Consider the following 22,897-nt stretch of genomic DNA (forward strand, 5'->3'; position numbering starts at 1 on the left):
AACCCAGATGTTGACTCTATATGAAATATGAGGACACTGCTTACATCACTCTGGTCTACCTGACCGTAACCCATCCTGTACACTCTGGGGAATTAATTCACACACACACACAAGCTTATCGATGGCTAAAAAGGGAAGTTAATGAAATCGTAGGCTAGGTTATAAGCAGTATTGATGACCACTTTGAGGTTAGGAAAGATCAAGAGGACTTGGCCGGGTAGGTATCTTCTCATTCCCCATTGCTTTTCCTGTCATTTAGGGGTTTTTTTTATCTCAGAGGTAGATGATGTTCGTAATAGAGCAGTTGTATAGCATAGGCATGTGATGGTAAAATGTAGAGGATACAGGATGTAGAGGGTCCAATGGTGTAGTCGTATAGGATAATTTGTGGAATGAAAACGAGGATGTTATTATGGTCATAGTGATTTGGTGTTTTCCCTGTTGCCTCAGGTGTGCATGTGAAGAGTAACCTGTTGTCCCTGAAAGCGCCCCGTTTGAGCCAGGCGCTGTCCCGCTTCGTACGAGAGGTGCGGCGGCCCAAAGGAGAACGCTATGCCCCCGACAGCATCCTCTACCTCTGTCTCAGCATCCAGAAGGTGAGACACCACCATGGGATGGAACGTGTGTGTGTGAGACCAGGAGACTGGTGTGTGTGGTTGCTGTACGTAAATGGATCCAAGTTATTAACCACCAGGCATTTTCGAAAAATAAGTCTGACGGGGCAAACAAGTTTAGCTTTGTCCTGAAGGGACTTAATTTCCGATAATGCCAGGTGGACAACATATTATCATACAACTTATTATACGGTTACTTGCAAAATGCTGTTACCGTTTTGTGGCCTCCACCAAGAAACAAATAGTTTGAGTTTTAATGTTTCAGATGTTGCATAGCAAAGTACTACTTGCTATACAAGTAAATGGACTACTGCGGAATGATATGAAAGACTTGAATCAGAAGCACAAATCCTGTTGCCCTTGGCATTGTAGCGGGCATTCATTTTTTGCAGCGGTCATCATACAGAATTATCAGACATACGGACAATGAGAAGGTCTGTTCATGGTAATGAAACTTTCAGCAGCGTTCTGAACTGTAGAGACATATAACAAATACCTTTATTCGCTGATGTCTGTATGTATTTTCAGTCAGATATTTGTTGGAAATGTGCCTTCAAAACATTCTGTGTGATGTCACATGAGACCTGATGTTCTTTACTCCTTGAGAATGTACAATAGGCTTCTGTAACTTTAGCACATTCCTACCCACCACTTAGATTGATTTGTCATAGTTTGGGGTTCCATTTAAGTTGTAGGAACCTGGAGTAGCTTATTTTTTTGGAAATCACAAGGTCAGTAGCCATGACCCTGAGAACAGGGCCGTATCAAAAAACGTAATTGAAATACCATGGTACAACTGTAGCGAAGTCAGTACATTAGTTTGTTGTGGTTGTAGTCCCACGACCACTGTTGCTATGGAAGGTAAAGAGGTCTACTGAGGAACTGCATGCTGTTATTTGAGAGACCAGGTTTCAATCTACATGCCATAGGATATCGAAGCAGCGACTGCTTTTGTTGGCTCGCTGTGAAAACCTTCTCCGTTTCATTATCGCCTCTCTGAAATGGCTCCGCTGGCTGTTACATAGGACCAGCCCTGTGTGATGTGTGTGTGTGTGTGTGTGTGTGTGTGTGTGTGTGCATAGCCCTGACTCCGACCCGTCCCCTTCTCAGAAACTTCCCTAGAGTGTGAGAGGGCGTCAAGGCAGTGGGGTGGTGAACTTCCGAGCAACTCTGAGTGAGGCCCGCACAACATTCCCAGAATTCATTGTGGTCCGTTATCCCCCTCCCAGGTGTCCAGTGATTATAGCTCTATTGCTGTTCACATCCTGAACCAAGGTGTTGACTGTATATGAAATATGAGGACACTGTTTGCGTCCACCTGACCTTAACCTACCCTCTGCTCAGTGATGTCATAAAGGGCATGTCTCAATATTCTCCGCACCAAGTGGCTACAAGTATATGTGAAGAGCAGGGCAGATGATCTAGCTAGAATGGAATAATGCAGGGATGTCCTGTCCTCAACTCCTCATGAAAAATGAATATCATGACAACCTTTGATAATGGTTAGTAATGAAAACTCAATGAAAGCTCAAGACTGTGTCTGTGTGTGTGTGTGTAGCATTTGCAGGACAAAGGGAGGACGGATGACCTCTTCAGTGATCCCTGTTACAGGCAGTTTGGAGAGGAGCTGAACAAGATCCTCAAAGACTGGCAGCCCAGCGTGTTGCCTGACGGTGAGTCCAGCACCACACACATCGGCGCACACTCACCTCACACTCACCCTCTTCCATCATTTTCACGTCTTTTCTAGTCCTACACAAAAGGCTGTTGAAGGTTGGCAGAGCCTAATGGCGTATTCTATGAGTCAAAGCAGCATGATTTTCTCTATATATCCTGGCAAGGCCGTGCTACATCATCGTCATGTCTAGTCATAGTCAGCCTTTTGTGTTGTGTTCATGAGCAGGAATGTCCTATGATTATAACTTTTGCTGTTCACATCCTGAAATATGGTGTTGACTAACTTGATATGAGGACATGGTAATGGTTAGAAGGGTACTCCTGAATGTGGAACTCTTAACCCTTAAAGGAGTACGGGAATGTTGAGAAATGAACGTTCTAAAGAATATCTGGGTTCATTGAATTCAACATAGAATTTTAGAACCTTCAATTGTTGCGGAACTTAGAACGTTCAAAAACCTACTGCTGGACCTCTCATCCTCTAGGGCAGATCAGATGAGACTGTTGCAACTCTGTTGTGATGTGGATGTCCATGTAATGGTAAACATGTTTATGTTTTGTTTGTTTGTTTGTTTGTATGTGTGTGTGTGTAGGTTCTATGTGGGGACGTGTGCAAGAGCGTTGCCTGTGGGACAGCGGTCAGCTGGGCGAGCAAAGCCCGGAGGCGCTGCTGCGCTCGCTAGTCTACCTGAACACCAAATACTTCGGCCTGCGGACCGTGGAGCAGCACCTGCGGCTCTCCTTCGCCAACGTGTACGGGCCCAGCCGCACCGACCCGCTCACGCACGAGGTCTCGGTCCGCATACGCGTCCCCTCCATATCACAGGACGAGCACCAGGGTACGCCCCCAAAACAGAGCACTCGGCTCGTTTAAATGTGAATCTGACACCAGCTTGTTATTTAGGTTATCTGAGGATAAATGAGAATGGACGGTTAAGTGTGCTCTGATATGTAATACATCGCATGGTTGCTGATTGCGAATTTCCAGGTAGCATACATGCTGAAAATCAGCGCTTAGAGTTAGATACAAACAGCTTTGATCATTTCTTATAACTTCAGGCACAGAAATGTTCCTTTCATTAAGTCCTGTGAAGTTGTTAACCCTTATCCATACTGAAAGGCGCCATCAATGGCTGTAACTGCTTCATTACGTGCTTGTCAAAGGTGATGTGATAAATCTTGGCATGTTTGCTCGAATATGACTTATTGTAATACTTGTGTTTTGCTTTGCTGGTTTTGATTGACAGTGCAAACGGGAAACAAGAGGAAACGGCAACAGAATGACTATGAGCCCGACGACGGGTCGGGAGGCTCCAGCCACTGTCCAGTGAAGAAACAGGAGTGTCGCCTTTATGAAGTGTACCTGTCTAAGTGGTGAGTAACAGACTGCTCCTGTACTGCAGATAGCGTCCTTTATTCCTCCCAGTGGCTGGATAGACTACATCTCCCACAATGCATGCAAGAGTGCACTGTATGTGCCTGGACCATCATGTCATCATTGTTATTTCATCTGGCTTTGCCTTCTTGTTCATTCTTCTCTCAGCACATTGTCTGTGCTCTCCTCATATCTGATGCTCCATCTTTCCTTCTGTATTCTTATATTTTGTTTCTGTTTGTTCCTTTCTCACTACCCCCCCCCCCCCCCCCACAATTCACAATTACACGTACACTCTTTTTTTATTCTCTCTCATTTTAAAACAAAATGCTTGTTCTCTATCTTCTCTGGCAGCCCTGTGTCTGTGCGGCAGCGAGCGGACCTCTTCTACATGCAGCCCGAGGCGTCGGGCGGAGGCGGCGCCCTGTGGTTCGGCAGCTCCCCTCTGGACCGAAACGTGCTGGAGAGCTTGCTCACCCGCGTCCTCCTGGTCAAGGACATCTACCAGGAGAACCGCCCTGAGGAGGAGGAAGAGGAGGAGAGGGGCGATGAAGACACAGGGGAGCAGAAAGATATGGAGGTTGCAAGGGATTAACCTCAGAACGTGTCCCCTGCTTCTTGGCATCGTTCCTCCAGCCCCCTTCTGAGTGTTTGTCACTACATCACACACACACACACACACGTGTGTCTCTTGGCATTATACCCACAAGCCCTCTGTCCAGGACGCTGTTTCCTTAGCCTTCCCTCCACCTCACTCTCACTCTCACCCTCACCCTCACCCTCATCCACACGCATCAGAACTGGTCCTAGAACATTGGAGGAGGAAGTGTGTGATGAGGCGGTGTGTTTAAAGACTGACCTATGACCAGTGGGTCGACCCTGAGATGGGCAAGAAGGACCAGACTCGGTAGTGGGTGTGTGAGAGTGGGGTGCATCATAAAAATATATATATACATATATATATGAACACGAAAAGCAAAAATCCAGACTGCTGCTTTTCATGATTTGATTTTATTTGTTTTGTTTTTGTTTGTCTGTCTTGTTTGTTTGTTTTTTTTGTATTTTCCCAGGGGGGGAGGAGTGTGTGTATATGTGATGTAGCATTACTTACTATGCCCAGATTGGGCAGCTCCGACTTGTAAATACCCGCAGTAGTGAAGCTAGGGTGTGAAGGGGATCCGAGGTGCGAAAGAGGAAAGTGTTTGTTCCTGAAAAATCCATGAAAATTAAATAATAAAAAAGGATTAAAAAAAAAAAACACACACACAACACGGACACTCGTCAAAAAAAGCTTCCTGAATTCTGCTCTAACTCTGACCCCAATTTGTTTTTTCTTCTTTTTTTAAATGACTTATTTATTAAGATTGATTGAACTTTGATTACTATGTGTATTTCCGTTCATAAGTGGAGGGATCCCCAGTGAGAGTGTGTGTGTGTGTGTGTGTGTGTGTGTGTGTGTGTGTGTGGACATATGCTCTTTATCTCTCCTACTCACTCCTCCAGTACGAACATTAAAGAACCTGATCCAGGCCAGGAGTTGTCCAGTGTGATTTCACTCCTTTATCTCCCTTCCTGTTAAGATGCCTTCTCTCTCCCTGTCTGTCTCATTCTGTCTTTCTCTCTCCCTCTTTTTCTCTTTCTCTTTTTTCTTTCTTTCTTTCTCTTTTTTTTTTCTTTCTTTCTTTCTTTCTTTCTTTCTTTCTTTTTCTTTCTTTCTTTCTTTCTTTCTTTCTCTCCTGCTATCTTTCTTTCTTTTCTTTCTCTTTCTCGCTCTCTCCCAGTTTTTCTGCTGCTCGTTTCGGAGAGGGAAAGGATGCAGGATGTGTTTGTTTTTGGTGGGGGGGGGGGCTGTTTGAGTTTCTAAAGCCACTGTTCCTCTTCCATTTCAGTTTACTTATTTTGACTTTCCTTTTTTTGTGGATATTAAGTTTGAAATAAACAAAAGCATTTGGCCACAAATGCGTTGAAGACTTCACATCTTAAACATTTTTTGCTGAAATGTGGGTGTCGAGACATCCTATTTGGTGAGCGTGTCATACTTTGTGTTAAACTTTTTACTTGCATCCAAGCTGCGTTTGATCTCTTCGGTTTCTGTTCAATGTTGGAATTTTATTTATGTGAAGGAAAAACGGTTACTTCATACCTTTTCATTTAAGTTTATGTTGTATTTTTATTTTCTTAGAATAAATTTCAAATCCATATATTCACTGTGTCTGCCAGAGTGTGTGAAATGAAATCAGTGTGTCAAATGTGCTCGACTTCAGTCTGTTATGCCATATTGGTGGTGTTTAAGCAAACATGTCCACCAGATAGACCAAAAGTTGGCAAGGAGGATCTAGGTCTTCGTGTGTGTGTGTGTGTGTGTGTGTGTGTGTGTGTAGGAGCACGGTTATTTCTTGCACTAGTATGAGTGTGTTTAGAGTACTTACGTGGCTCCAGTATGCATACTGTACAGTTGCTAAATATAGAGGAGGCCTGCCAAGCTTTCCATGTTGAGGAGCGGATAAGCAACTGTCCAGCTATTAATATCCTCCCAGAAGGTCTCTCTTGCTCTACCCCCCCAGCCCCACCTCAGCCTACAGAGTTAGGATCACACAGGTCTTCAGAAGGAATTTGGGAGACAGGGTTTGGTTTTTGCCATGGCTAAAGGCGTGGTTACTGTTGAGGTTACGTCTCTTTGACAGACGGGCACGGCACAAGCAGTGATATCTGACTGTTGACAGGCAGGCAGGTTGGGCTGGGTGTGTCATGTCACCAACTCGAGGCTCAAGGTCGCTTGGTATGATGTCACATACCAAGAGGTGGTCCGAAGCAAGTGATTGGCTACAGTAAACAATGATGAGCGACTTTTTTTTTATCTCCTTGGGCGCCTGGTTGATCAGTCACTTGAGTCATCTGACATTGTTTGTAAACCTTTTGGATTTACCCATGATGTGGGTCTATGTGGAGACCACTGACATAAAATACGGTCATCCGCTTTGACCAGATATTTATAGCCATGAACTTCCAGGCTGCTTCCTCTGTGGTTATTAACAGATGCATGGATGTTTTGTCTGTGTGTGTGTGTCTCGAATGGAGGTAACTTTTTTACACAGAAAAAAAACACTACTACTAGAATGGTAACATTTTGGAATTTACACTTTTAATAAGTCAGTATTACAATGTTTTGTATACGTAGCCCATTACTGTTTGCAGTATTGCTAAGCAGTGAGATGTGCCTTCCAGAGCTGGACAGTGAGAAGTGTGGAATGCTATCCAAAGTCCTCAACAACATGTGAAATGTGTTGGAATGGTGTCAATTTACCGTATAGTAGAACATATTAAGTTGTAATCCGAAAATAGAAACACCTTGATGATTTTCAAGAGCTCTTGACATTTTAGGATAATATACTGCAATGCATACACTCTGGCACCACAATGCTATATGATCAACACAATGCAAATAAAGGTCAACAGGGACAGCTCATCATTGGGAGAGAGGTGAGTAAGGCCATGATATACCACTGTAATACATGTTAGTGTGAGCACTGAGGTTACAGTTCTGCTGTGTGTGTGTGTGTGTGACTAAAGGTCCTATTAGGACCAAAGAGCTTTTACCTATTATAACTATATTCTTCCCTTTAATTCTCTGGCTTGTCACTATTTCACTGTGCAATTTGATGTGGTCATGACAGGGGGCACCACTGTGCAAAAGGCAAGTGTGTGTGGGATGCCCAGGGTTAGTGTTGTGTTATGGGGGGGGGGGGTCACATACCCACCACTGGGGGCAGTGTAGTGCATTGAGGGGAGGGGGGAGCAGTGTAAAAACACTATTCATTAACATCACTGTCCTACACCATTATAACATACTCATCATCCATGTCTGGTGGGGGTGACCTTTAGGTGCAGATGTCAGGGGCATCTGGGAAAACATCCATTCTGTTTGCCTCCAGAGTGAGACTGACGTAAAACTGCCCCTGGACTCCCCACCACTGTGTCACGGCATACAGACCTCACCCCCATCCATGTGTGTGTGTACTGTATATTTTTACGAGGAAGTGGGTGTGTGTGTGTTATGTTGGACTTGCGATCAGATTAAAAAATGTTTAACAAGGGCAGGTTTTTTTTTTTTCCAGAAACCATAATCTAAGGGCCTCTGCATGCGAAGCTGCAGCTGTACATGCATTCACTTAAAAACAATATGCCGTTTTTTTTTTATGTGCATTTGTATGCAGGTATGACAAACCCTCCTTTTTTTTTTTTTTTTGAAGAGGCAGCTTTTTTCTTTCTCTCCTTTGCATCGGTTAGAGTTGGCCAGACTCCAATAACTTGCCCCATTGATCTGCAAGCTCAAAACCCCCCGGCCCTGCGCTGCTCACACAGACCCAGCCTTGCGAGAGTGCGCGCGGGTGTCAAAACATTTTTCACCCTCGTGGGGCTTTTTTTTGTTTGGGCTCAATCCCCGGCCCTTTCAGGGGGCATAAAGAAAGCGCTTGGCTCAGCAGGGTCCTGGGGGATAGACTCTCAGCAGAGGCAGCCCGCAGACTATAGGTGGCGATTAGTGTCTCTAATGTGCGATGAATCCTCTTTTCGAATCACATGATATGAACTAATGTCACCATTTAATTATAAAACAACAGGGGCTGGGGGAGGGACGGTTTGGTTGGGAGGGTGAGTGCCAGTGAGCACAGCTGTGCCACAGTGACAGAAAGAAAGAGGGAAGCAGAATGGATGACAACTGCATTCCTGTTTTTTTTTTTTACATGCACTGCACCCAAAACTCACGTGCAAAAAAATGGTAAATAAAGACTTATAATGAAAAATAATGTCTAGATCTCACAAGATGGTGTAAAATAACTGTCGCTCCCTACTTTGTTAAACTCAAAGTAATTGTCCTCTAGCAAGACTGATTATTCAAAGCTGTGCTTGTCTGTCCCACTGCCCAGAGGGAAGAGGTCATGGTTTTGTTGTGATAGCCATGACACTGGCTTCTCTGCGCAGCCCAACTTAACCTTGGGGGAGTCTGTTTTTAAATGGTCGACCGTGGAGGATTAAGTTAAATTTAGGATGACCTATCCCTGTTTCAGAAGACACAGGGAGTCAGTGGGTGTCACCCATTTGCCCACACACCGACGACTATTCACCCTAAACAGTGGTGGGAGGTCTACTTCTCTCAGCAACTCCCAACTCCATCGGCAAAAATCCTGGGGACAAGTGTGCTGCTATTGTAGTGATGAACATCACAGGATTACAGGATAATATTATGTACGGTGTATGTATATGTATGTAAAATAATTAACAGAATCAGATTTATTGCATATTACAACCCCAAAACATGTGTATGGGATGTGTAAAATGCAAATAAAACCAGAATGTCACAATATACAAGTCTCATAACCCATATATAGCAGCAAAAAGGACAAAGACAACATAATCAAATGTTGAAAATGAAACTTTGGACTATTTCATGAAAGTATATGTAAATTTTGAATTTGATGCCAGCAACATGTTTCAAAAAAAGTTGGGACAGGAGCATGTTTACCACTGTGCTGCTTCACCTCTTCATTTAACACAATTCTGTAAATGTTTAGGAACGGAGGACACCAGTTGCTAGAGTTTCGAAAATAAAATGTTGTCCCATTACTCCCCGATATAGGATTTCAGTTGCTCAACAGTATGGGGTATTCTTAGTCATGTTTTTCATTCCATGATGCACCTAATGTGACAAATCTGCACAGCAGACAGGCCATCTTAGCGCCTGGGCTCTTCCTCTATGGAGAAAGACTATTTAAATATTTGCAGAATTTATTTTGGCATTGTTTTCCTGAAATATTCAAGGTCGTCCCTGGGAAAGACATTACCTAGATGGCAGTATATGTTGCTCAAAACCTGTATACATTATACAGAATTGATTGTGCTTTGCCAAATGTGCAAGATGCTCATGCTGTAGGCACTAATGCTCCTCCACACCGTCATAGATGTTGGGTTTCGAACTGAGCGCTAAAACAAGTTGGATATGTTGAATACTTGGATAGGCCCTCTCCTCTTTAGCCCAGATGAGTCCATGATTTCCAAAAAGAATGGCAAACTTTGATTGGTCCAACCACAGGACCTTTTTCCATGTTACCTCAGTCCATTCTAAACAAGCTCAGGCCCAGATAAGAGGGTGGTATTTTCTGTATCATGTCTCAATGCAATTTTAGCTGTTACAATTTTGGCTGCAGTTTTTGAATTGAGTATCAAACTGGGCACATAGACAATGGTTATCAGAGGTTTTCCTGAGCCCATACAATGACAGGTCTGGAAACAGGTCTGGTGTTGATGCAGTGCCATCTGAGGTCCAAAAGACCACAGACATCCAATTTGTTTTTCAGCTCTTTCCCTTGTTTGCAAAGATTTCTCTGGATTCTCTGAATGTTTTAATAATATTATGTCCTGTAGATGATGAACTCCCTAAATGTCACATATTCATGTGAAGAAGCATTAAAATTACATTGTTTCATCATTTGTGCTCACAGGTTTACAGAGGGATGAATACCGTAAGAGACCCTGCCTCTCTGGGATGCTCTTTTTCATACCCAATCGTGTTGCCAGTTACCCTAATTAGTTGTGAAACATTCTTCCTTTTGTTTTCTTTATCATTACACAACTTTTCCAGCATTTTGTTACCCCGTCCCAACTTTTTTTGAAACATGTTGCTGGTATCAAATTCAAAATTAACATATATTTTCCATGAAATAGTCGAATTTGTCATTTTCAATATTTGATATGTTGTCTGTATCCTTTTTGCAACCAAATATGAGTTTAAGAGATTTGCAGATTATTACATTTTGTTTTTATTCACATTTTACACAACGTCCCAACTTTTTCTGTTTTGGGGTTGTACATTTATCATATTCATTACATAAATGTGTACACGCACCTTCACCATGTTACAGATCCACATACTTATCCAAGCTACGTTCCACCCCAGAGCTGTTGCAGTGTGTTCAAATATTATATTTGCACCCTGACTGTATACATGAATGTCACATACTGACATCAAAGAATTTTTATGGGACAGGTGGCAGGGGGTGAGGGTAGTGGAGTTAAATAACTGTCATGTTGCAGTGGTAAAGTCTGATTGTAAACCTGTAGGTGTTGCTGTGGAGCATCAACCTCTAGCCACCCTCGCAGCCCCTATTCTGAAATAACATTGGCCTCACCACTTTGTAACCATCTTTCAAAGCGACAGGCCTCTACCTCTAATGTAAGCACTGAAACTCCATGGTTATGGGAACACAACACAGACCGAGGTGGAGTACAGGCTAATCTACTGTAAATTGTCTTTGCAAATTTGTAAATTTTTACAAATAATACTACTAAAGTCAATTACCCACGCCATAAATAACATTAATATTATTATTTTTAAGTATTTTGATTACCCCTCTTATAATCTAATGACTTTATCACTCAAGACCACTTATTTAATACCAAGCTCATTTGAAGCTTTATAGTTGGTAGGCTACCACCACATTAGCGTTACTCATGCTGCTCCCAATGGAAAGTTTATACTTGGGGCCAGTGTGTGCAGTAACGTATGGTGTGAAGGCCCCATGCAAACATCCAGGACACTCCTGAAATAAACAACGGGGAGGCCGAAGTATTCGGGCAGCGGGGCCCGTGTGAATTTGTTAGGTGATTAAAGGCTATAAATAAACCCCTGTCTGTTTTAGGCTTTGAGCTGGAGCAGACGTACGCAATACCCCCCCCGGCCCTCAAGGCTCACACTGAGGCACTTGACCAACAGACAGGCCATCCACCAACACTCCACAGCTACTGGACCGGCCACTCCAGAACCTATCACCTCCTCTCTCTTTCCACGGACATCCCCCAACCCCCATATTTTCCCACTGCACTGGTCTGTGCTCCGTGTGCCTGTCACTCTCTCCTCTTTAGTGGTGCACTCTGTTGACTTTTTCTCATTTTTCTTTTGCCATCATTAGCCATTCCAATTGTGGTGCTGCAATGTAACATTCATGAAAATGGCTGAAACATTCTGAACAACAATGTGACATTCTGAAAATGGTTGACATTTTGTTGATGTTGAAAACTGATTTTGATTTTGCTGCTGAATTCATAAATTTCATCTTTTGATGAAAATTGACAATAAAACATGTCCATTAAAAAAAGATTTATTAAAAAATGTATAAGATCTGTGATACCATCGCTGGGAGGTCTTCTTTCATATCCATTAATCATTGTTCTTCATGCAGGCTAATGTGGAAATAGTGGTTACATTTGTATACTTTGTATCAGTAGCTAGGTTATCTCAAATGTAGTAATTCTGCATCATTTTTTTTTTTTAGTTTAATACATTTCTGTGGTTTCTTTATGGTCTTTGGCTTCCAATTTACTACTAGACTTCCCGTTGTAGGGAACATGGGCCTACATGAAAACTGGAAGAGAGGTTCGCATTTTCATTCCCATAACTTTCATCCCCATCTTCTTCAACTATATTTATTGTAAGTAGGCCTAGGCTATACAACAGCTTATTTCTACCCACTGTAGTGTAGCCTAATATATCCGTTTTCTTATTTTGCTTTGTGTATTAGCTATACGTTTTACTGTTAGCTAGGCTAGTAAGATGTTAACTGATAGGCCTTTCTAGCATATTTAAGAAATTATTTAACCGTTTTGCAAAATATGAACATCCTAATGCAATTTAAGCCTAGATTAGGAGGGGCAACTAGAGGGACAACATTAATAAGACGTGGCCTAATGGCTAGCTGGCTAGTCAGGTCTTCGTTAGCCTACCAAAGGTGTTGCTTGCAATATCTTTTTCATATGTCCTCTGTCTTTGGTGTCAGAGTTTCTCTCTCTCTCAACTAGCCCCCAATGGGACAATTGTTTATTGTCTTTTGTCCTCAGTTCCAGACTCTTTTAGATATGAATGAATAATATTAGTGTCCTGAAGGTGTTTTCCTAATGAGTTGTTATCCATTTCTACAAGATTACGTTACATGCTTAGGCCTACTATTTTCCTTATGCTATCACCTAGGGCTGAAAGCAGCACACTTACTGTTCTTCTTAAGTTTTCTTATTCCCGTCTCCCTAATTTTTGGCCAGCTCTAGCGCCTAGGCCCTTTGAGACAAAGACACCGAACTTACGACTTTCAGACTTACGAACTGAAATAGCAAGGAGAACATTAGCTATATATAGCTGACATTAGATATCTATCTATTTTTTTTTTACTAAGAGTAACGTTAATTCACAAACGTCTGTGACAGACCTATTCACAAACCGCTTTTTCTGGCATTTCACGTCGCAGTGTTTTGAAATGCGTCTACAGGAGCTTCCAATCGCGAGGGAACAATTTTGCATTGTAGGCATAACTAAGGGATGCAGTAGCCTAACACCACCAACAACAACCAAAACTAGCCTACTTATTGTCAACATGTACATTAAATGTAACGTTTCATTGTGAATCAAATTAAAATGTTCTCCTCTTTGCAAACGTAGGCATAGGCATATGGTGACAGATTAATTTAATAATGTTACCAGGGCAAGCACACTTTCGCAGTTCCCGCCGGAAATGCAGTCTAGTTGATTTTATTGTGGTTCCATACACTACAGTTAACACTGGGATTCCAGAATCCATTTAGAGATTTACTGCTCTGCTGAGGTTTCTAAATACCATGTGAAGATGTACTGCTCTGTTTAGCATATATGCCATTTTGCCAAGTCAATCTGTCAAGAGGGTTTAATTGGCTTTAACCAGTGATGACCAATACAGAATCTCCTGCAATTGAATAGGCCTACGTGTTCTTACTGTACCAGTTGTCAGTGAGGTGGTGTCCTAATAAACTTTGCAAGTGAAAATGTATAGTTTCGTAATGAACAATTCTATGAGAAGTATCTTAAACATTGCTGCCGCCTTCAGATTATACATAGGCCTACCTCAACTGTAGGCTATGTAAATAGTTTTCTCTCAAAAAAAAGTAAAAGAATTGGTTATGCAATCCCAACCTCACCTCTGGTAGGCTACCAGAAAAATAGTCTATGTCCTATGCCCTCAAATAAGTGAATCCTCTGTCCTCGCCAAATGGACTGATGAAGTGGACCAAATGAATCAGAAATATTCAACAATCACAATGGGTGATGTTTTTTTTGTGTCTGTCTTTTTCTTTCCTCTGGCAGCACTAGGAACAAGCCTAAGGCACATTCCCCTGCTCCTCATGCAGAAGGGCTTTCCCACTCCACTCCACTCCACTCCAGCCCGTGTCCTCTCTCCCCAACATCCATGGTCCTGCTCGTTCCCCACCACGGAGGAATTTAGGTGAGAGTCCCTGAACCCTGAGAGTCCCAGTCCCTGGAGTTAAGTCCCTGAATGTGATTAACCTGTAGCTGGACTTAGCCCAGCTACACTCTTAATGACTGTTTACGCCCCAAACCCAAGCAACAGCTACAGAAAGCTGAAAATGTAAATGCCTGCTTAAGGAAAACACCCAGTTGAAGTGAACACAGGGTTCTTTATGCCTTGTGTCTTTGTCAGTTAAGATTAGGACTGTTTTCAAGACATACGTTGATGTTAGGCTAATTGGTGGTGGAATGAACTCTATCCCGTGCACACCTTAACTGATTATAATTTGTGTGCGAAGGTGGGGATTTCCTCTGTTGAGAGTCTTGTACAGCAAGCAGTTGATAATTGTCACAGGCTGTTAGACAACACAGAGTGGGATTGTGATAGATGTTTGCCTGTAAGTGTGAAACTGTTGCAGTGTTACTTTAATTGCTTGTCTGTGTTTATGTGTGTGTGTGTGTGTGTGTGTGTGTGTGTGTGTTTATGTACGTTGCGATACTGGGAGGGCCTGTGGTTCAAGCGTCATTTTTGCCTCCTTCTCAGCTCTCTCTCACATTCTCACATCCTTGTGTAGAATTTGGAGTCTGGGGGTGATAACTTTATAGGTCATGGGCTAATGAGTTGGAGCTCCTCTGCAAAGATGGAATCGGTCCAGATAAAATGTACATATCGTCTAAATTGATATAGCATAGTCTATTTTAATATGTGACTTCTAAAGAGTCTAAAATGACAATCTTTACATACAGACTCATTTGATATCTATACGGAAGACCAGTAAGTGTTTTAGTTCTACAATTGTATAAGATGTAGCCTGTTTTATTTTTTATTATAGAAATTAGGGTAAACTTCTTTTGTTCTGTCTCATGTATTTTGAGTTCTCTCTCTCTCTTTCTGAGTGTGTGTGTGTGTGTGTGTGTGTGTGTGTCTGGAACCGATACGGATTCCTGTCATCAGCACAGTAAGTTCCCTTGGTCATGTGGAGCTCTCTAAAGTAATACTGTGGGGCTATCTGCCTTGATAAAACCCATGTTTAACACTCTCCAATACTCGCCATGTAACATGCCAGACTCCTCTTAATGTAATTCATTCTCAAGTGGTGCCCTGTCTCTGATCCTTTCCCAAAAGTTTTGCACAACCAAAGAAGCAATTGCAGAGGCACGTCGAATATATATGGTACAAAAAGTTTATTTAGTAACAGTTTTGTAAACATTTGAGGTAAATGAACATTTACATCAACTTGTTCTTACAAAATTTGGGGTAACACAAGGCACTTCTCTCTTAAGACAGCATTGAAACATTGGGCTGCTGTTCTGAGCATGTGATGGTGGCTTCTCCTCCCTGTCTGGGCCAGTGTTATCACGCTCTGCATGAGATTGAACCAACAGTTCAAGAAATCAGTTTGTTTTAATCCTAGGGTGACTGGCTACATGGCAACTCAAAAAAAAAGATACATCATTATTAAAATGTGTTTTAGGCACAATAGAGGGGGGGGGGGGGTGAGAGAAGGAGGTTTGTGGTTAGGGGTTCAGCTACCTAGCTAACATTCTTTCAACGTTAGTGTGGCGTTATAGTACCATTGTAACACCAGAGAATCACAGGAATGTAGCGAGAACACTGTGAAAAAGCACTGAAGTGAGCACACGGAAAATACTCACAGTCTCTAAACCCAGTTTCTCTCCTTATAAATATCCAAACTTTCTGCAGTTCCTCTCAGACCGGGTTAAGTGTCCTAAAATCAACAAATCAGAAACTTAAATTAATATATCCTACAAGCCATTAAAATCACATTAGATTTTTTTTGTCGTTTTTTTGTTTTTTGTTTCATAAAAATACTGTCTTTAATGTGAAGAGCCACTGTGTTTTATAGTAAGACATATTCCTTTAAGGATTATAAACACTGCCAATCACAAACATCGGCAGAGTCTGATGTTTTGTTCCCCTCTCCTACCATAAGCCTCGTAGAACAGCATGTTGATTTTTGCGTAAATGTGCAAATCATCTATTCACTAAAATGTAAACTTTAAGAACCAAAAACTGACAGAACACACATTTTCTGTTTTTCTGAGTACAGTGAAAAAAGTGTAAAATAAAATTTCACATACATCAGGAAACAATATCATGTTTTTGATGCGTATATGTGTGGCACTGTCACAAGCAAAGATATGCATTAGTCTCTCATCGAGAGCATAATTTGGGAAATACTAGGTGTTCAAAGTATGTGCTTTACTCTATGGGGAGAAAAATCAATTACAAGTCCCTTTGAGACTACAAACTATGTCGAAACAAACCTGAATTTTAACAACTACAAAATACTTGAACACAAACATTTTCCTATTACATCATTCAACAAAACCTGCTCCTTTTGGGCTTTATAAAACCTCAGTTAATTCCTTAACCAAAAGTATGTAAGTAGTTGTAAGTTGTTGCATTGGTTTTGATCAAAGCATGTTACTGCAAGAATATAACGTATTTATGTCTTCCAGACAGAGGACAGTGCATACCTTTGCTTACTACAGTGGTAGTAGTCAGTAAGATTGTTGGGGGTAGGGCAAAAATAAATAAAGAAATAAACCGATACAGCAGAAAAGTTGGGCTCAGACTTCAGTATTTTGTATCTGGACATTTGTTGAGTTTTCGCTTCTGTACACTTTGCATAATTGTAACCACAAACTGACTACAGAAATCCAATTTTTAATCGTTTTCAAACTACAGGGTTTTTTCTTTTATTTTTATAGCTGTTAATAAAATCTTTGGTAAATTAAAGTCACACACTTGATACATGTGAGAAAGTACTCCCATCCATAAATTATTCCTTACATGTAGATAGCTAAAAAGTGACTGTTTTCTCTTGACAGCAGTGAACACAGGTATATTCTCAAAACTCAATCTGCTCGTGCCAAATGAAAGTGTTTTACTTGTTTTCGATTTATCACTTTGGATTGAATTACTTTTAGAAATGTCATATTCAACCCAAGAGCAAAACTGGATAAGATGTTTATAAATACTAATGTTTTGTCTTTTTGTTTTGTTTTTACCATAAATTAACTATAAATTTCCTCAACAGAAATGATAAGATGATGTAACAATTTATGAAAGTGGGGTTACTTCTTCTTTGTATAGTTTGTTTAATTTATTTTCTGATAAATTAGTCTTTTAGCCAGCAGAGCAAAATGCAGAGGCAGGAGCTGGAATCACAGTACCCAGATAGCATCACTGTGATTGAACTAAAGGCGACCTTGTGCAGTGGCCATGTAAAAACAGTGAGGGGTAGTCTCGAAGCCTAACTTTAACTTTTGACCTTGACATAGAGTAGACCCAAGAGGTCTATATGGGTCACTGTGTGAGGTTGAAGAGAAAAAAGGTGTTCTCTGACATGACAGTACGTGCCTTGACACTCTCATTGTCAGTGTCAGTCTGAGTATTCTATGAATTTGAACTGTGAAAATCACACCAGTTGCATCTCAGACGTTTTAAGATAATAAACATCCTTTTTACAGACAATGAAAAGTGTGGGTAAAGCATTTATTCAGCAGCCAGACTAAACGCAGTACTTAGTTTAGCCTATTTTTATTTTGTTAGTTTGTGAGGGAGTTAGCTGGGATAGTGACTACAGGCCTGTAGTCTGTCAGTTGTGGCCTAGTCTCTAAGGTTAGTTTGTGATTTTAATTAAGTGTGAAGTCAGTGGTAGTTCACAGATGAAGATGCAGGGTAGTCAGAAATAGCGTGGGACATGAAATTTCTAATGAACATTTCTGGTCAGGCTAGTTTTTGGAGATTCAGGCTCACATCAACAACTTGGAGTGCATTGTTACTACCGAAAATAAAAAGCATGTCAGTGCTGAATTTAGTTTCTGTCATTAGATTTGTATTTTTTTTTTCTGATACACTGCAAACATCAAACATGTATTCCAGGTTTACAGATTCTGATTTTGTACCATAAGTTATGGACTGATACAGTTGTCCTTTATGGGACTGTATCAATAGCACATAAAAAGACAAACAGTAACAAATGCCAATACTGCAGCAGGCAACCAATTGTCTATCTCAATGCCTTTGCAACCACATTATAATTTCCTGTCCACAATTTCTTATCACAGCCTAATGGCTAGTATAACCTCATTCACCAACATCAAGACATTACAGTTTGTCCCAGTTACACTAGGCCACAACAAATCCAGTGTTCAATAAATTATTTAAATAACCTGATAAAGACACCATGCACGCCACAAAAATTCACATTACTAGAATGTATCACATGACCCCCAACTAAAACCAAAATGCTCTTGTTCTCTTTTTTAAAAAGAACTAGATGTAGACATGAAGACAAGTATCCCGTCACCCCTGTCTAATATGTTCATCCTGTCTAACAGCCTGTCATCATTACACTCAGTACAAACTCACCGGTGTTTACAAAAATCATCACATGAGACACTCAAACCCATTCAAGTTACTCTACAACTCACCAGAGGATATATGGAATTGTTGTCAAGATTTCTTTAGTTTCCAGCAACCTGCCTCTCATTTCCTCTTTTCATTTAAATATATTTTTTTTGGCATTTTGTTTATATATATAAAAATCAGGGGTGAGGGGAGTGGGGTGGGGTGGGATGGGTGTTTTTTTTTTTTGTTGATGTTTCATAATTCAGGGGAAACTAAACCGCCAGGTCGTTGGGCCTGGCTCTAACGCTGCTGGTCTTGCTGGCTCTGCTAAGCCGCCGTGGGTCTGTGAACATGAGTGGCGGCTCGTGCATCTCCACCGTGGTGATGATGTGGCCCTCCTCGGGCTCGCTCTTGCCGTCGCTCAAGCTGCCTCCGCTGCTGCTCAAGCTGGGGCTGGTGGTGGGCAGGGTGGCGACCTCTTTGGGCGGCCGCTGGCGGTCAGCAGTGCAGATGGAGGAGGAGGAAGTGGAGGAGGGGGATGGGGAGGTGGCCTTCATCTCCCGAGTCTGCTGCTCGGTAGCCAGGTTGGCCCAGTTCTGTTCGGCCGCCAGCCTGTGGTTGTTGTTGTTGCTCATGTAGAAGGGCGAGGGCTCGCGCAGGTCCTCTTGGAGAGGATCCATCTTGTAGTCGGCCGAGGGCGGCGGCGGCGCCACCGGCTGGAGGAAGGCCGCGTTGCCCGCCGTCACGTCCGTGTAGGTCGGCGGGTAGCTGAGGGTGGGAGGAGCAGTTCTGGGACCCGAGCTCATGGGCTCGGGCTCGCCGCCCTCGCCGAGTCGCAGCAAGTTGTGGCCGGGCGCGAACTCGTTAATCATGCCTTGCTTGACTTTCTTCCATCCGAGGTGATAAATCTCTAACAAATTCAGCAAAAGGGACACGCAAGCCACCACAAGCATAAATATGATGAAGATGGTCTTTTCCGTGGGTCTGGAGATGAAGCAGTCCACGGTGTTCGGGCAAGGCCACCGCGCACACTTGTACAGGGGCCGCAGTTGAAAACCATAGAGGAAATATTGCCCTAAAATGAACCCCACCTCAAACAGGGTTTTGAATATGATGTTGAACACGTAGGTGCGCAACAGCGCTCCCCGGATACGGATTTTCCCATGCTCGTCTCTGATTGGTGGCTTCTCCTTTTTCCCGCCTCCACCGCCGCCACCCCTGCCGCTGACCTCCCCTCCCCCACCACCGTTTCTGTAAAGGAGTTCTTTCTCCTCCGTGAGTCTGCTGGCCTTGCGCAGCTCCTCCTCCTTCTCTTTGCGCTTCTCCTCCATGCGAACGATGTGCAGGACGTGGCCCAGGTAGATGAGCGTGGGCGTGGACACGAAGATGATCTGCAGCACCCAGAAGCGGATGTGCGAGATGGGGAAGGCCTCATCGTAGCAGACGTTCTCGCAACCGGGCTGCTGGGTGTTGCAGGTGAAGTCCGACTGCTCGTCGCCCCACACCTCCTCCGCCGCCGCGCCCAGAACCAGGATCCTAAAGATGAAGAGGACAGTCAGCCAGACCTTGCCGATCACCGTCGAGTGTTCCTGGGCATTCTCCAACAGCCGCCCCAGAAAACTCCAGTCACCCATGCTTCACGATTTCTAGCCTAGGGAGAAAGTACAGTCTAGTAGTAGTGGACACAGTGAGAGAGAGAGAGGGGGGGGGGGGGGAGGAGGAAAGGGAAGAGGATACAATGGAGGAGAGGAAGGGGGGAAAAAGGATGTGAGGACGACAGGAATTGTAACAAAACACAACAACAGCTGCGAACACAAAACAGGAATACACTTAGCGTACAAACGCACAGCAAAGCAGCAGCACATTTCAGGCTCAGCCTTGATAGTATCCCTCGTGGCAGAGAGACACACCAGGCCCAGAGAGCCAGAGCAAAGGGGCACAGAGCGGAGACCAGGCACAGAGAGCACTCAACGCTGACAAATATGTCCGTAGAACTTATACATACTTTCAACGCCAACCCTGGTAACATTTACAGTTTCACCGTGCAAAAAAAAAAGGTCCAATTAATCAGTTTTGAACAAACAATAGGTGTCTTTCTGGCGAAAGGAACACAGTCTTGGACAGCGAAAAAATCACGTAGATCCCAAATTACTGCCAAACTGTGAATCATCCGAAATAGACCAAGTTACGTAAAAAACTTTCCCCTAAGCTCAAGGATTTGGTGAAACTCCCCTATTTAACCATCCATCTGATTGCTATGAATCTGGCATGCACCGTGTAAGCAAACTCTCCCCCTTTCTCTCTCGTACTCTTTCTCACCCTCCTGTCATACACATACACGCACATATACACATACACACTGTTGTACACACAGACACGCACACTCACTTTTTCTCTGCACTCTCTCTCTCTCCCTCTCCCTCTCTCTCTCTCTCTCTCTCTCCCTCACACACACACGCGCTCTCACCTGCTCGCTCCACTGCTCAGCTGGCATGTGCTGAGATCAACATTATAATGTTCAAAAACAGCCGTGAGCATGGCGTGGACAGCACGATGCATGGGATACAGTAGAAGCACTTCAAATCAAAATTGAATACAGGGTTCAACTGCCCTGGGCCTACCTCATCAACTCTAAACACAGAAAGCAGTGACAACCAAAGTATCTTTATGAAATGAAGGTGTTCCAAATCTAGTTATCGACATTTCATTTTCTCATCTGTATCATAATGACATCTCTTGTTTATCTGATGTTAACTCATCATAGCCAAAATATCAAGCTGTGTTTGTTTTGGAGAGGAAAAACAGCTTTTCATTTATGTGGCCAAGCATGTAGAGCAACCATCAACAGGGAAATGGACATTTTCCGGGCTTCTGTGTTTCAATGTGCAACAAGCTGCAGCCTACAAATTTGTGACTACCATTTCAGCCAACAGCCATTTCAAGCAAACCACATGCAAAGGCAGGAAGTTCAACTTACAAAAATGCTCTTGTGTTGTTGGTAATAAATCCATCGACTAAGGTTCAATATGTATTAGAAACCTGAAAAATAAAAGAAGCTAATTAAAACAGCACAGAGCTACAGAGTCTTCTTAAATGGAATAAGATAAGAGGTTGTTGTTCAGTAAATGTTTTTTAAAAACACAAAAAACCATTGGTTTTTGCATGATGGTGAGGGTTGATTTTGTTTCTGCCCCATCTTTCATAGATTTGCACACAGAAATGAAGATAATTTGCCACACAGAAGTGCTGTAGTGTAGATTGATGTTACATTACAGTATTACTATACTCTAATTTTTGAGATGTGCAATTTGGTCATATGAATAAAAATACCATATCTGTGTTTACATAACCCCCCCCCCCCCCCCCCCAACAAAAAAAAAAAAATTGCTTGTCTTATCAAAATCTGACATATTTATATAAAGTAACCAAGGTTGAGCAAGCCTACTTTGTGGATTAAATCGCCTAAAGAGTTGAGTTAATTTGAAATCGGATTAAGTAAGGATATGTTGTGGTCTAATCCAGATATTGAGCTGCAATTACTGTAGCTCAGAAATGTTGAATTGAACCCTTGTGTATATGCGGTCATTGTTTGGTCAGTTGACTGTAGGCCCTCCTGTGAAACTATAGGTGTACGTTTTATTTTCTGACTTGGTGACAGCTTGACGAAATTTGATTTGATCTCGCTCTGGAACATAGTCAGTTTTACATTAAATTAGGAAAATGTAGATGCGATGAAAGTGCGTGCACCACTATGCGGAAGGTGCCAGATTTCCTTTGAGTCTATTTGTACAATTGAGGCAACCAGCCTTTGTAAATGACCCTTTGTAAAATGACCAGTGTAGCCAAGTGGTCCATAACATATCTTTCTCTATAAATTAAAGCATTTTAAAAGTTGCAGGTCTGCTTAGAAACTGTGGCGATAGCATCACTTTCCTGTGTCCAGGATGTTATGTGATAAAAACGAATGCACCTATATAAGTCATACCTTAGACTGCAGCTGCCAAAATTATCTATTGAAAGAAATGTCCGGCTGCCACTGGCGACTTTTGAGTGCGCTGAATAGTGCACAGAATCCCCAAGGTAGCTGAAGCCCTCCCCTCTCCCCTGTCCCCAAATCCTGGCAACTTTGCCAGCTTACCAAAGTTTTGAAAGCAGCCAGCCACTTATTCATGCACAAACGTCTTCAACCGTGGATTCGTGGCCAAACTTGCGCAAAGAAAGTTATTTTTTCATAGCGAATTCAACGTGGAGATTGGGTTTCGCGAAACGCAGCTGCCTCCCGGTCCCAGCCATCGCGACTGTCACATTGTGTGGCCATGCATGAGTGAATTCAAAGTCATCATCCCGAACGAGCGCATGCCACGCCCCTGTCAATTCAAACTTCAAATATCCACCAACTATCAAAATAATGGTTTTGCTTTTGTAGGCCTACACGTAGGCCATTTTACACTTTTTGCACAAATAACGGTTTTTTACATTTGTGCGTAAGTGTAGCCTACATGCGTGCGTAATAATAGCCTAATAAACAG

The 22,897-nt window shown here is 42.5% G+C and overlaps 2 protein-coding genes across 9 annotated transcripts in view; one reads left to right on the forward strand and one right to left on the reverse strand.

Annotated features, from left to right (window-relative positions):
* The window catches only part of zmym2 (zinc finger, MYM-type 2), a 58,491-nt gene that overhangs the window by 29,367 nt on the left and 6,227 nt on the right, over nt 1-22,897 (forward strand). For 6 of the 7 annotated variants that reach the window (XM_042068389.1, XM_042068354.1, XM_042068398.1 and 3 more), the window contains exons 19-23: nt 451-596; nt 2,173-2,287; nt 2,885-3,130; nt 3,539-3,665; nt 4,021-5,873. In XM_042068389.1, coding sequence (XP_041924323.1) covers nt 451-596; nt 2,173-2,287; nt 2,885-3,130; nt 3,539-3,665; nt 4,021-4,261 — 875 coding nt within the window. In that variant the 3' untranslated portion in view covers nt 4,262-5,873. Of the gene's footprint in view, nt 1-450; nt 597-2,172; nt 2,288-2,884; nt 3,131-3,538; nt 3,666-4,020; nt 5,874-22,897 lie in introns of those variants that run through there. The other variant, XR_006024648.1, reaches the window with a different exon arrangement.
* On the reverse strand, nt 18,587-22,769 carry gja3 (gap junction protein, alpha 3). 2 transcript variants are annotated; one of them, XM_042068695.1, is made up of 3 exons: nt 22,507-22,769; nt 21,346-21,407; nt 18,587-20,037 (listed from the first exon to the last, which is right to left on the reverse strand). In XM_042068695.1, exon 3 carries the CDS (start codon nt 20,000-20,002, stop codon nt 18,641-18,643), a length of 1,362 nt encoding a protein of 453 aa, XP_041924629.1. In that variant the 5' UTR covers nt 20,003-20,037; nt 21,346-21,407; nt 22,507-22,769; the 3' UTR covers nt 18,587-18,640. The 2 variants fall into 2 exon arrangements, with proteins under 2 accessions (XP_041924629.1, XP_041924639.1); XM_042068705.1 differs by lacking the exon at nt 22,507-22,769 and adding an exon at nt 22,354-22,434.

Source organism: Alosa sapidissima, chromosome 2, assembly GCF_018492685.1.
Source record: "Alosa sapidissima isolate fAloSap1 chromosome 2, fAloSap1.pri, whole genome shotgun sequence".
NCBI classification, from domain to species: Eukaryota; Metazoa; Chordata; class Actinopteri; order Clupeiformes; family Clupeidae; genus Alosa; species Alosa sapidissima.

What these genes read in the sequence shown, in the direction of transcription:
- gja3 (XM_042068695.1), bottom strand. Translation starts at nt 20,002, where the DNA reads ATGGGTGACTGGAGTTTTCTGGGGCGGCTGTTGGAGAATGCCCAGGAA.